The 14766-nt window shown below is 40.5% G+C and overlaps 1 protein-coding gene across 1 annotated transcript in view; it reads right to left on the bottom strand.

Moving 5' to 3' along the window:
* GUCY2C (guanylate cyclase 2C) overlaps positions 1–14766 on the bottom strand; it is a 43341-nt gene that overhangs the window by 15999 nt on the left and 12576 nt on the right. Inside the window, exons 9-16 of the mRNA XM_030960273.1 lie at positions 13294–13379; positions 12755–12866; positions 9325–9406; positions 6939–7044; positions 6366–6428; positions 5754–5825; positions 4704–4808; positions 3441–3527 (exon numbers count right to left, since the gene is read on the bottom strand). Of these exons, the coding sequence (XP_030816133.1) occupies positions 3441–3527; positions 4704–4808; positions 5754–5825; positions 6366–6428; positions 6939–7044; positions 9325–9406; positions 12755–12866; positions 13294–13379 (713 nt within the window). The remainder of the gene's footprint in view (positions 1–3440; positions 3528–4703; positions 4809–5753; positions 5826–6365; positions 6429–6938; positions 7045–9324; positions 9407–12754; positions 12867–13293; positions 13380–14766) is intronic.

The raw sequence follows: 14766 nt of genomic DNA, 5'->3' as shown, positions 1-14766 counted from the left end.
AAGGTCTCTGCTGACCTGACTGTTTATGGTTTTCTCTGTGAAAGGCAATACATACCAGCTATCCATGAGCTAAACTTGAAGCGAGCATGAGGCCTGGCCAATACAGTTTCATCTTTATCTCCTGAGATTCAGACTCCTGACTCACAACACACAGAGGCATACAGAGGTGTGTAGCTTGCCCCTTTTTACTCATTGCCTCTAAATTATCTGATCTAGTCTAAGCCACTCAAATACGGTGCAACAATGAGAAGGGGCTAGCACTGAGGCACAGCAGGGAAAAAACATCATTAAATGGGTGTCAACTGAAGAAGGGAGTAGGTATGCTAATTTGTACCCTCTTGCTATTATTTATTCTGTTTCATCTCACTCTCCTGAACTACTTAAACTCACAACTACTTATAAGCTACTGCTGGTTGTTCTTCTTCCTATAGTCCTCATTTCTTCGTGCTCAGTATATGAAGTGCAATCTCTGTCCTGTGGAAGCTAGAACAGGTATGTCATATCTGTTCAGTTTCTTCTCTGAATGATCTTCCACTTAGGCTCCTACATGTATAGCTCATCCTTTTCTATAACTGGTAGAATCTCATCAGGGTTACATGGCTCATGTGGTCATGATACACTGTATGACATGCTGGGTTTTCTTTTCAAATACTGGGTTACTCATAAATGGGAATGGATCAGCAAATGCTACAAGAGATCACTGAGATACGAGCTGAGTTTTGGGCAGAGTAGATGTATGTCTGAGACACAAGCAGCCTGCAAAAGATGCAATCTCTGGAGAATGTTGTTGGACTGGTTATCCTGGACCTATCTAAACCATTCCAAATTTACAGAGATTGTGTGCACACTATACTCAAGGAACAGACTTCTTGATTAAGCAGCTTTTAGCATGAGGCCCTGATGACACTACCCAGGATGTTTTGCCTGCTTTAGGCCCTTTTTCCTCCAGCAACGCCTTCTTCCAGCTCCTGCTTTCATTAGCCACAAAATTTTCCCACGACTGCAGCAGAATTCCCAGTTAGTATCAGCATCAAATGACAGGCAAAGGTAATTTAGATTTCCTTACCCCAAGGCTTTCTTGTTAACAACTTCTGGAGGCAAAGGTCTTGTAAATGTCCCTGATAAAATTTTCCTCTTTCCTCCCCACTAACATATGCACCTACCTGAAAACACAGAACCTATTAAAAACCCACAATGTGATTTTCAAAATTTATAATGACTTTCAGTACAATAGTTCCAAATATTTGAGCATTCTTGTAACCTTTGCTCTGGAGCTCTGAAGCTTTAGTTCTGACTGACAAACCTTTTCCTGGCACAATGCAAGAATATCACAACCCCTTGCACAATATCCTGCAGCAGCCACTTATTTAATAAACAGTATTGCAACGACAGTGTATGCACTAATAACTACAAGGCTTGATTACTGAAATTCCCTCTCAGCAGACCTTTCATCAGAGCTCTTTGGGCACATGGCCAAATCCATGTAGTTATAAGGTGGTCCCATCAATCCAAGAGGCAGCTACAATACCAAAAAAGAAAGAAAAGATGGAGGTGGGGAAGTAAACAGAATAGATTTAGGGCCTCCTCTTTGGCCACTCCACCTTCTCTATTGAACTAGAGACTGCTCCAAGAATAGTCATCACTTGGCTGTTTGCTCCAGGGAATACAGGAGACCCAAGCTTTGTTCAGAAACAGATGCAGCAGCTTCTCGTGCAAGCATAGTACAAGGACTGTTTGGGCCATGGTAAAAGCAGAGTATATGAAAGTGGTGGTGCGGAGAGGGAGAAGCATCTCAAAAGGAAGGCAAAGGAACACCAGGTCATAAGTATTTTAATAGCCTGGAGAGCTGCAGCTGGACTTGAAAAGGATAGATACTGAGATGAGAGGAACCGGAGTTGAGAGGCCGTGAAATTACTTCTTTAAAAAGAGAAGCCATTCAAGTAAATATAGACAGGGTGCTTGGAGGTTTAGAAGATATGGTTTGGAAAAAGCAATACTAGAATTTCATGGAAATGTGCAGGTCCCAGAAGCTTCGCCATAGTATCAAGTCAAGGAATAGGAGAGGTTGGCAGATCGTCCAAACAACAGTAATTTTTCTGATATTCCTAGGTACCTACAAGTTTTCGTGAAGAGTTTGTGAACCATCTCTCCTAACACAGCTAATAATGCTCAGGAGCCATTCCACATAACAGATGCTATGTGCCAATCCATCCTCAGGTGCCATGTCCCCTTTACCAATGGTGCAGCAAATGACTGGCTGTGCAGTCTCACTTTGAATGCAGTCATTGGGCATTTGGTCACTCCCTCCAGAGGGACTGGGATTTCTCTTTCCTCATAAACAGAGACAGTACTAATCATTATTTTCTAAGGAAACATCTGAAAGTCATCTGAGGGTGCAAAGGGTTAAAAAATACCTTGGGTTTTGAGGAGGAAGAGAAACTCCTCTGCTGCTATTAAAAATGAAACGTTAACTGAACGTTAACTGAACTTGAAAGTCATTAACAAGGCCAACAAACTGTGACAATTTGGATTAAGTGGGCTTTAATAAAGCACAAGATTTTCAATATCTCTTTAGAACAGACACTGTGGAGTCATTCATTGTGGAGACCAAATCTGAACTGGTGCATGCAGGGAAACAGGAGGACCGTCCAACTTCAACCAGCAATAGGAAGAGGAGAGCAGCTGAGCCCTAGCAAAAAGATTGTAGAGGGGATTCTCTACAATATCTGTAGAGGCATAATGAATTATTACACCAGTGAATTACAAAGGGTCCTTACCTACTAGCTAAACAGTTACAAGTGTCTAATGTAGAATAGAATTTCCGTTACTGTGCATATTGATTTTTCCTACCACAAGGACCTGAAAAGCAAAGATCTGTTTAAAGCTACTGAAAACCAGCCTTGGTTTCTGTACATGATTAATTTTTTCCTTCTCCAACTGCTTGAAATGGATAGCTGTAGTGAGAAACTAGAGTGTCTCACTCTAGTGAGAAAATCAGGATGGTACATAAACAGTTTGTTTAGAAAAAGTTGATCCCATCTCTGGATAGATATTAGAATAAGTCTTTGATTTGAAAAAATACAGTTTTGCTCTGTATGCTTTACCTGAGGCCACAAAGCAGTGTGTTTTGCAGAGCTTGTGACTGCATAAGCCCTACTTAACAGAGCCACTGGTCAGCAGATTGTAACCCTCTGATCTCTGGGCCACATTTCTTTGCAGTATACTTCATTTGTTTATTTATAAATAACCCCAAGCCAGTTCTGGTCCCTATTTCCTCCTTGAGTCTGAAAGACACTGGCTTCTCCTCCCCAGAGGAGAACAGACTGGAAGGGCATGCAGCTCTACGAAAGAAGAAGACTTTGAGAGCTACGCTCCTCAGAGGATCAGTTCTACAAGACAGGACAGGCTGATTTACATTGCACTGTCAGCAGTCCACTTACCTTGGCAATATCATACATGACAGAGATTTTAAATTCCCAGTCCATGAATGTGCCATCAGGGTAGGATATTTTATCATTTAAAACATCCTGTCAAGAGAAGAAAAGTTTTTCAGGGAAAAAGCAGAAGATGAGATATGAGTGTACAAATTGCATGCCTTTCAACCAGCAACTTTGGTTTTTATAGAGACTACATGCACTAGAACAGAAGTTGACTCAAAAAATAGGGAATATTAAATATATATTAAGTTTAGACAGAGCTAGAAAGGTGGGGACTACAGAAAAGAAAGGTTTCTGCAATTAAAAATAGGTTGTGAATTCGGTTTTCAAAACAAGTTTTTAATAACACAAAATAGCAGAGAAACAAATGGTCAAGTTGTACAAGAGGAAGGGAGAGGATTTTCCATGTTTTGTGCTCACAGTCCATTTCCTACCAATTTACTCCTATACAAGTTCAAAGTAAACTGTTGCTTTATCTTTGCCTGCCAGTCATTTACAGTTCTTTCAGCCACGATGACATCCACTGATAAAGGTAAACTTCCATGAGTATGCCATTTTACCAGAAAATAACTTAGCAATTATTTTGCTGCCTTGCTGTGAGTTTGTTCCAGAGACCACTGCTACTGATGACAGTCTTTGTATGACCACAGAAGCAGAGACAATATATACCCTCAGAAGAGCTGATGATTATCACTTCATGATTAGCACTGAAACAATATTGGTAGTAATAAACCAGTAATAAAGTAGTAGGTCTTTCCATACTCTTGCCAGCATCAATTTACCATTTCCTTTTTATAAACAACAAATACGGGTTATTTTCCCTTATAATGCAGAACTTGCCATTTTTCTCCCTTACTAATATTGAATATATTCCTTTTTCTGCCCTTGCATACTCTGTGATACACCAGCACATTAGCAGAGACAACAGCTACAGATAGAAAATTAAGAACAAGTTATATCCTATATGCTTCCAATAGGGGACACAGTACAAATACTGGCTGTTACTGCGGCCTGGGCCTGTACTTCTCCTTGGCTCCCCCTCACCTCATCCTCTTGCTGCTGAGAACCACCAAAGTGACACAGCAGAACATGGAGAGGGATGGAGAGGGCCAAGCAAGGCAGAGGAAACTTGGAATCAGAAACCTGCCACCTCTTGCTCAGTCCATGGCTGCTGCATGAGGGTCAAAGACACAGAGATGGGGATTTCTTTTCTTACTTTGAAATTTGATAATTTGGGGGTAGAAGGAGACCCTTAAAATTCTTTACCCGCAGAGAACCTCTTTCGCAGTATTCAATCACCCCAAAGATCATGGTGTCTATCTTCACAGTGCCATAGAACTTGGTCAGGTTGTAATAATCAATCTGTAGGAGCTGGAGCAGAGACATTTAATCTGTTTTTAAAAGCAATCATTTTTAGTACAGAAACATAGGACATGGATATTTGTGTGACATGGCTTTTTATCTCAGGCCCTGATAAGATGTATGAGTTTCCCTTAAACCAGAGTGTGCTAAGGCACTGAGTGAAGTACTTGAAGACATTTGTCATTCCAGAATCTTCTGGATTAGGGAGATAAGAGTGGCTGCTGTTGGATACTGCAAGTTAATTCCAGAGCCCACTGTAGTATCTATTATTGCCTCTCTATCAAAACTCCCAGCTGACCAGAATAGCCATTATGAGTGACAGAATGATGTGAATCAGTCAGTAAATGAGCAAGTAATAAAAATTTAATGATGCTGCATGATATTATGGAGTTTGTCCATTTAAATAGACAACTGTAGTTTACTTTGAGGTATTTTTAGAGTTTATTGAATTCACAATATAGCAGTGTTGTGTAATAGGAAAACCATTCAAAAAAAGATGCAGTACTGCAGCCAAATTAATCTCACATGCTGAAAGAGTCTGTATGCAGAAGTCAGCAGAGAGTAACTTATATTTAAAGAGCTGCACTTGGCATTCAATAATAAGATTTAACTACAACATTCCACTACTGATGAGTTAGTATGATATGAGCCAAAAGAGTACAGTGCCTTTTAGCATCAGCTATAAAAACTGATTAAGTAAGGCCATATGACAGCACATGAATTACTTCATTCATCCTCAGCTTGACTGGCACACAATTCAGACTCTGAAGTGGTGATGAGATCACATAACAAAGATAAAGTTCATCAAGCAATATCCTTTGAGGAACTCATTACCTGTCCACCTCACAAACATGCACAAGCATATGGCTGTTGGAGTTGACGGGGGAAATCAATGACTTCACTCACAGACTCCATCCCACCCTGCTGTGCCCAGTTCCTATGTGCAACAGTTACCTTGTTCAGTTCTATTTTTTGCTTCTCTGAGAAATTACCATCACTGTTTTTGAGATCCTTTAGGATCACCACCTGAAGAAAAAATACCAGTGGGGGAAAAAAAAAATCATAGGTTTAGTACAGCAGCAATTCATCTTTCTTTTCCAAGAAATGTCCATACAAAGAAATACTTCAGAAACACCTGCCTACTGCTTCACTGTTAGAATTTCAGTTAATCAGCTAATAAGTACTGGAGCTATATTTTCTTCAAAGGATTTAGATCTATCAGTTGTGCAGATTTTAACTCAACAAGAATATACCTCAATCAGGCACATAGCTCTACTGAAAGCAAAAGAATTGCCATGTAAATGGCCTGTCCTCCTATTCACCTCTTTGGTACCAAAATGTATCCGATTTCTGGTCCCTGTGCTGTACTCTGCTGCTAGGGTTCATGGAGTCTAATATTTAGCCTTCTGCCAGTAAACAAAGTACATAGCAGAAGATAGGGAAAAATGGCTTACGCCTTCCATAAGAAATAACCATTCTGCAAGGTCAGGGGAGGTGAAATGACTCCTCCCAAAACGTGCCCTCCTAAAGGTGAGGAAGGGAGCATGGACACTGCAGTCAGGTTACCTTCTTGTCATATTTGCCCTGGCGAAGTCTCTGGGTGGTGTCACGTCTCTTATCTTCATCAATCTGAGAACAAAGAAGAATAATTAACTTGCAATTATCACCTACTCCTCACTTGACAGGTCCAGAGGGATTAGTAATGTCTGTGTGTGCCACACGGAGGAGCATAAGCCTCTCTCTCTAGGGAGGGTCACTACATGCCGCAGAAATTGTGGGACATCCATGCCACTCCCAGGCCCTCCACCTGCTGTTTTCATGCTCTTTGGTATTATAGAGGCATAACAATGCACAGGAAATCATTTGTAACAGAGACTGGAAGTCAATACCCAGCCCATTCTCCCATCTTAAAATGTGCTTTACCAATAGGAACAGGTATATTCTATTAGGGAGCAATAGATGGGGAATAATCTCTATTTCTTCAATACAGCAAGTGTGGGTTAAAAAAAAAAAAATTAACAGGTCCTCGTCCTACCAGAGCCATAGGGTGCTGTAGTCAGAACATGTCAAAATCCCAGCATTGAATGTCCTTAGGAGACAGAATCCAAGATCCAGCTTTGGACATTGTGCTTCTCTTACCTTTAAACTAACATAACTTGTCTCACTGGTCACTAGAGGCAGGATTTGCTCAGGTGGTATATGGGACCATTTCTTCCACCGGCGCTCATTATCTCTCCTGTACTTCCTGAAGAACAAGAGAAGCCTTCTGGGACATCCTCCCAGGGAACCGAAATCCACAACAGGAGATTAGGACAGGGAAGCATCTAGTGTCAGGATGACACAAGGATGGTGTGACAGGTTGATGAGACTTGAGCAGAAGCCCTGTGGCTCTCATCCAGTTTTCCAGTTTGAGGAAACTCCTTAATTCTCCTAGCTTTGGAAAAGCCTAAATGCTCATTCATTCTGTAGCAGAACAGAACAGATTTAGCAGAACAACTGCTAGGCAATTGCCAGAGTCTTGGGGGTGGTCAGAAGAATTGAAAACATAAAGGACCATCTGGATTTTATATAGTTTCCTCCTCCATGTTATTAAATGTACTTGGAAGAGAGGTCCCACAAACAAAGGCAAGCCAAAGGAAGTCCTGCCATCCACAGTGGATAGTAAGAACTGCTGTGAATACAATACCAGGAGAGGAGGTGCTGAGTGATCAAGTGCCTTTTTGTGGGCATCCCTTGTATTCTGCACATTTTGTAAAAATTAGGGAAGATGGGAGAAATAGAAATGGAAGAAAGAAACTGCTGTCTCCCCTGCAGAAATTCAGAGCAAGCAGTCTTAGAGAAAAGCTACAAGACAGCTTGTGCTCATCAGGTTGTCTCCTTACTTGTGCAAGTCCTTCCTCTATTAAGAAACTCCACAGGCCTTACTGGAGAGTTTGCAGGAGAATCCTAACACACTGATAACTGCTGGCAAATGCTCCAAATGGTAGAACCCATACTACTGACTAATAACACAAATATTCCCTTGTTCACTACATTTTTTTAGCATAAATTTGCTTAAGAAAATGAAGACCAATAATTGCAGTAAGAACTGTTTTTCTCTGTTCTACCTTGTAAGGTGTCATTAGGATGCACTACAGTTCAAACTGGTATCAGCTGGTGATATCAAACTGAATTAAAACCTACTAGGTCTAATATTTAGTTACATGTTTTTCAGGACTTGGACTTTTTACTTTGCAGTCAGAACTTCACAGGTAGCTGTGGAATAGTTCAAGTGTGCTAGAAACTTAGGAGATAAAGAACAAATAATGAGGTCTTTTGTTGATTTTCATAGGAATTTCTCTTCTTTGCTTGTTAGGGGACAATCTTTGGTAGCAATTATATTTTAGAAATTTATTATTTTTTTGACACTAAAATTGTGAGTTTTATTCTAAAAAAGTCTCAGAAATCTCTTCTATATTTGATATTTGGGAATATCATAATGATATGTATACAATAATAATCTAATCATCTAAACAGAATATTTAGATTTTATGCATCTGCAAATATGGAGAAGTATAGAATATTTTACAAGTCCATGCTTTTGTTTATTAATTTTCGTAGGCATTTTACTGTCTGTTTGTATGTCAGTGCTTAGATGTGACAATGATTAGCTCCTACGTATCTTGAGTAAAACTAGATGTATAAGAGTTGTTTATCTTTATCTTTGATTTTTCCCTTGTTTTAGTTAGCAAGACAGATTGGTCTACTCAAAATAAGAGAGCCTGAATAGCATCTGTTTCTAATAAATTTTTCTTAAAATCTGATTTTCTTGCTTTTTCTGAAGTTCTCTGATATATAAGAAAGATACAGACTGAAAAGGGAGGTACAGGTAAGATTATTTTTTTAAAGATTAAAGAAAATCTTATACTTTGGAACTGTGGTGGGATTTCTTCCATCAAAAGGAGGCATCAATGATTTCTATTTCTGCTTTTTCCATAATGATAAAGCTGGACTTGAAATGCTGCATGAAATTCCAAGCTGTGAAAACTTTTTACGCAGGGTATTGGACTGAGTTGAAGGAATGGATCCATGCAATGAAAACACCAAAACCTCACGGTGTTTTGACTCCTACAGTGTCTCAAGAGGAACACCACCTTCTGGACTGAACTTCTATGTCACCAATACATTAAAGAAATATAAGTGAATCCCAAGAAAGCCAAAGATGGCTTTTCCACTTTCCAGTAAAGTGGAAAATTCTGAAGATTGGTGTCAGACTTATATTTCTGTGTTTGTATGGGAATCAGAGCTTTTTAGCAGATGCAAGAACACTGAGCCTTGCTGCATCTTGTCCCTTGATAATAACACCTGTCATAACAACACCATGGATGCAAGCATTACTTGGCACATACCAGAGTTCACTCTAGGGACAACCACACAGGTCTGTAAGGTAAGCCAATGAATGGCTCTTCAAGGAGGGATCAAAGGCATTGTCCTAGTGGGAAAACTGTTCAAGGACAAACAAACAGAAAGCCAAAGGGATTGGTACCTTAGAATCAGCAAAGAGATGATCAGAACTAGAATCACAATTCCTGTGAGCGTAAAGACAGCAATAGTCAAGACGTGTGGCCCTGCAGAAAAGAAAAAATTAAACAACTTCATGGAGGATGCTGAAAAACAATATTGTATTTAAGAAATCACCCTCACACACATGTGGAAATCACAGTAGCTGACCAAGGATACTTTTTTGGTCACATCCAAATTGAGAGGCTTTGGTAAAGTCCAGCACTGCCTTGGGATGACACTTGCCTCTTTCAATGTGAGATGAAGCATGACCCAGAGCAGTGCAGTCTTACATCCCCACCTGAGGCATGGGTAGTCTGTGGGGACACCCAGACAATGGTGCAACTGTGTGGACTGTACTCTTCAGTAGGAAGTTAATATCCTGTAGAGGGATATTAATCTGGTGGCAGCACAAAGCCAGTAAAGTATCCTTGGAAGCTGCCAGGAGCCAAATAGTTTGAAACTCATGTTGTTCAGGCATCTGAGGACTTAGACCCCAAACCTACAGAGCCCACAAGGGTTCTAATCCTGAGCAGGTACACAGGATGAACAAGGCTGGGAACTGACTAAGGTTTCAATGTTGATTGTCTTACTGTGGAAAAGCAAACTGAAGCCTCTCTCATGTCTGTTATCGGAGCTTGGGGGTACTGGGAAGGAAAGTTGGCAGCCACCAACTTAATTTGAAGAATAACAGGCCATTATCACAGAGCTTCAGCTGGTGGTCACATGTCTAGAGTGAATCTACTTTACTGAGCAAGTGTCTCAGGCAAAAAAGGCAGAGGAGAATCCAGTTTTGCAGATTGCCATGTTGATTAAGGACAGTAAAAGAGCTGAATTATTCAGCCTTACTGAGGCTAATATACTTCTGTCTGTGCCCAGGAACAGAAATGAAGGGACACAGAAAAAAAATCAAAATTAGTAAATAAATAAAAACCACATGTACACACACTAGGTGCCTTCAGAATCAAGCAGCAATTGAGGAAGCATTTTAAACATACCAATTTTTGCGCCTGTATCTGACATAGGATTCAGTTTATGAACTCCTCTGGATTTTTGAGCCAGATTTCTGTTTTGATTTTTCTTGTTCTGGGTATCACATCTCCCCACTTTCTTTCAGTATGTTCATTAGGGCCTCTTTCAGTATGTCTAAGGGCCTCACGGTAATTTAGTATTAGTCTGATGCTCTCTGATGAAAACCATCAGTACTATCATTCTCCTCCACAAGTTAAGTCGCCACTATAAAATGAGAGATAAATGAGAATGGGCAAAAATATTTTGCATGAAAACTGTCTGAAACGTCAGGTTTGTGAATCATGGCATGCAGCTTCAATAAACAGATTACAATTTCCCATGGAAGTGCTGTGGGACCATAATTTCCCTTTCCCGAGGTTCTGCTGCCACCTTCTGGCTCTTAGTTTTACAAGAAGCAGAGGGAGACATTAACTGGTCCTCTGGAACAAGAAACGTTTGTTTATTGAAGAATGATCTTATCTATGTTTAGAATGAGGGTTAAAACTTTCTGAATAAGGAGAAAATATGGATGAGCCCCCGTTATTTTCACGGAATACTAGGAGGAAGGTAGGCAGCAGAACTGGGTCAGCTGTTCTCAGTTACAGCTTAGGAAGAAGCCAGGCTCTCTGGTTGTCTGTGCTGTTCACCTACCTGGAGGAAAAAAGAAATTCCAGGATGGAAGGTTTTGACTGGCTTTAGCAAGACACAGTGATTACTTAAACTTTGACCATTCTTCTTTTTTGGGGGGATATATTTATTTAGAATCACAATGAAGGGAGGTTTATTTTTTTTTTAATGTGAAAACAAAATAACCAAGTGCCTTTGGGTGGCAGTTTCACTTTAGTTTAATATGGCTTGGCCACAGTGTCAGGCTTCAGTTAAGCACTAGATGTTAAGCTACTGACATTTGTAGACATTGGTTTTCTACAATTCTCTTTCCCCCTTGTGCAGCAGCTTCAAACAAGGACATACTGAAGGGAATATTTGAAGGATATTTCAGATCCACTGACAACACAGCATGTTATGGGGCCCAAGGGATGGATGAGAACAGGACTCAATCAAGGAGGCATGAGCCAGAAAGCACAAAGCTCATGGAGCTGGTACAGGGAGACCTTGTGAGTGATGTGTGCAGTGCTGCTGTCTCTGCACAAACAGCACTCATAGTCAAACCAAGGGAGACCAGAGATTTGACCAGAGATGAAAAATTAAAGCTCCACTGAAATCACTCTGCTCTTCCCAGAACTAACTTGAGTCTTATCAAAGCTGCTGCCTCCCTCCTCCTGGTAACTCCCATGGGTCCCTGGCAATAAACCACTACTCCTACCTCTCTTATGAGGGATAAAGCCTAATTTTAGGGCATCTGACTTACTTTACTGAGGAATAAAAATGTTTAAATTTTACCACCTTACTGTGAATGGACTCTTAGTTAGCAGAAGATGTTTATCTCTCCAGTTATGCTTTGCCTATTCCCTAATGGAGGCAAGCAATACAGCAAATTAATGGGACTACTTTAACAGAGACTTTTAACAGCAGCATCTCTGGATTCTCACTGATGGAATGACTCCGGTGAACACTAACCCACTGTGCACTAACCCTTGCAATTACTGCCACTGCAATAACTTTTATTCTGCATATCATACCCTGAAGCATATGCCCTTCCATTGCCAATCACCATGTGGCAGCAGTCTTAAAGGGGGAAGCAATCTCAGTCTGATCAGACTGCCAAGGCTCTACTCTGCTATGCTGAATAACAAGGGACTTCATCCATTCTATCCAGGAGTCACCAAAAACTCAAAAGGAAAGAAGGTGGTGATTTCTGAGATTTCAGATTTAAAGTTTGGGTGTAAAGAGAGCCATAACCTAGTTTCCCATGGTCTTTGTTCAAAGAGTCAGCTTTTCTCAGAGCCCCCTGTATCTGCACAGTGCTGCGTCCTCTCCCCAGTTCCCTACAACAAGGATAAAGCAGCAAGCAGAAGCCATCATGATCCATCAGATACAGAAATGCAGAGTCAGATAACTCATCATAACCTTAATTCTGCTGCCTTTCCTTGACAGTGTGTCAAGCAGTTCACACCACTACCATATTCTAGTGAAGACTATTAATCTGGGGGTGACTTCTTTTGAAATACCCCATGGTATTCCCCATAATCACTGGTACAGTATTGAGTTTTCAAGAGACTTAGTATCAGCACCAAAAGAGAAATAAAGGTTTTAAACTGGACTGGAGGCAGAGAACATGGTGGGGATGAGGCAGGAGAAGGAAAGATGCTGTTCTGCACCCAGCTCCTTGCATCACTGGCTGGGGGCAATGTGAAGGCAGCATGCTGGATCACACAGCAGGTGGATCTCAGGACTGTGTGACTTGTCTTCAAAGAGGTAGGTGGTAGGTTTAATGGGTGTCTCACCAGTGCCTGGAGTATCACTGGGCAGCTTGTGGTTCTTCCAAACAAAATCCGGACTGTTAGTCGCCGCGCATGTGCCATTGCTTTGAGTGTTGAAATACAGGAGAGGTTTGAACTACGGATGGGAGGAGGGAAGAAATGCAGTCAGCAGCTGTGTTCTCCCTCTTTTGTCCCTTGCTCCAGACTACCCTTAATAAATGTATTGCCCAAACTCCAGTTAATTTTCCTGCTATAGTGGTGCATTTCTCAGTGTAGCCATATGTTTGGCTGCCATATTCTTTCTCATTCCTCCCCTCTTTCTGAAAATAAATTTACCAATCCTACAAAATACCAGCTGCACTTCACTTACTGAATCACCACATTACATCAATCGTGTCAGTCTCCAGCATACCTCACATGACCCCTTTCTGGCACGCACAGAATGCCTTGGCACTCCACCACACCTGCTGCAGTTATTTTCATCATTCTTATGCAACAGTACAGGGCATTCTGTTTCGACTTTCATATATAAGGTCGAACAGTTGCACCCTGCACATACGTACATAATTTGCAGTCTGTGATGTGTACAGCACGGTCAGATTGGTATCAATGTCTCCAAATTCATCTAGAATTACAGGACCCACTACACCTGCAGACACAAGGAATTCGTTAGAGGGCTTGCATTTTCAGAAACACAAATATGGAGCAGGAAATATGGGATAAATAAAAGGATTTCTGATACTTAGGATACTTTTCTTCTTCAGGTATGTGCTAGATACATATCAGCTCAGGGTGGTGCTTTTAACTTTTCTTTTCTTTTAATACCACACTACACTTTCTCTAAAAAATCCAATAAAAAGTGTTGAACTGACAGCACTGAAGAGGAAAGTCTCCCTCTAGCTACAACAAAATATATTTGTCAGACTTCTTCAGCATACCAAGAATGTCAGTCACCTCCCTTGAAGAGACCATTTTGGAAGTGAGAAGTAAAATAGTCTGTTTCCACTTGCAGTTTGAATCTACCAGCAGTAAAGGAAACACAAGGATACTTTCATTCCCTTTATTCTTTTGAAAGCTCTAATAATAATGTTTTAACCACATTCTTTTTGCCTTTAGCCTTCTTTTTCTGTACGTCAGCAAATGTGCACATTGAGAAACTGCCTGTGTAGCACATTACAAGGATTTTAAGGTGGAACTTCCTAAATCCCTCAGCACAGCTTGACTTTGCTTCCATGAAGTCAGTTGCCTCAACATGAGCACAAGCTTAGCCAATATCCACTACTCCTGAAAGTCTCACCTTCGTTTTTCCCTTTTTTTATAAGAGGATTTTTTTTTATCAGCTTCAGATTGTCCTTTTGCTGCTGTTGATGATGACTTGTTTTATTTCTCCTCAGTTCAGTATCAGCATTATTTTACTTCAGCAATTACCTTCTCCCTTTTCACCTCAAAAACCAATGCTAACTTTTTCATGGTCTACCTTCTTAATATCAAAATAATTATTGTATGAAATCCCTACTGTACCAGACTCCATCACAAGAAAGAATGAAGGTGATTCAACACCTATCACTTTCAGAATATTTTTTAACAAAACCTATAAATTATGATGAGCATTACAGTGCTGTATTTTGGATGAGTAAAAACCTTTGTGCAATTTAACTTTCAAACTTAAACAGAAGAGATGAGTTTACTGACACTCAGAAAGAGATGCTGTCTCCAGAAGGAATTAGTAAACTATATTTTGCTAGGTATTAGATACCATGGTTAAAGCACAGATAAGCCTGCAACCTTTCCTATCTTAGGAAAATCTGGGAAACTTCTACATATTTGCTGAATGTAGGTGGGGCATATACACAAAACTTTGAGTCATCATTTTGGTAGGAAGCAACAACTGGGACTATACTCCCAGAGAGATAACATTTTCACTTCTTTGCATAAGTTTTGCCTCTGTCTTTTCCTAATGATTGAATTCTGTGATTTTAAGCCCATGGCCTACAAAACAAAAGCCCACCAGTGCTAGACAACCTGTGAGAGGAACA

The sequence above is a fragment of the Camarhynchus parvulus genome, chromosome 1A (assembly GCF_901933205.1).
Source record: "Camarhynchus parvulus chromosome 1A, STF_HiC, whole genome shotgun sequence".
NCBI lineage: Eukaryota > Metazoa > Chordata > Aves > Passeriformes > Thraupidae > Camarhynchus > Camarhynchus parvulus.
The sequence above is the reverse complement of the archived record's forward strand: the minus strand, read 5'-3'. Positions and strand labels throughout refer to the sequence as shown.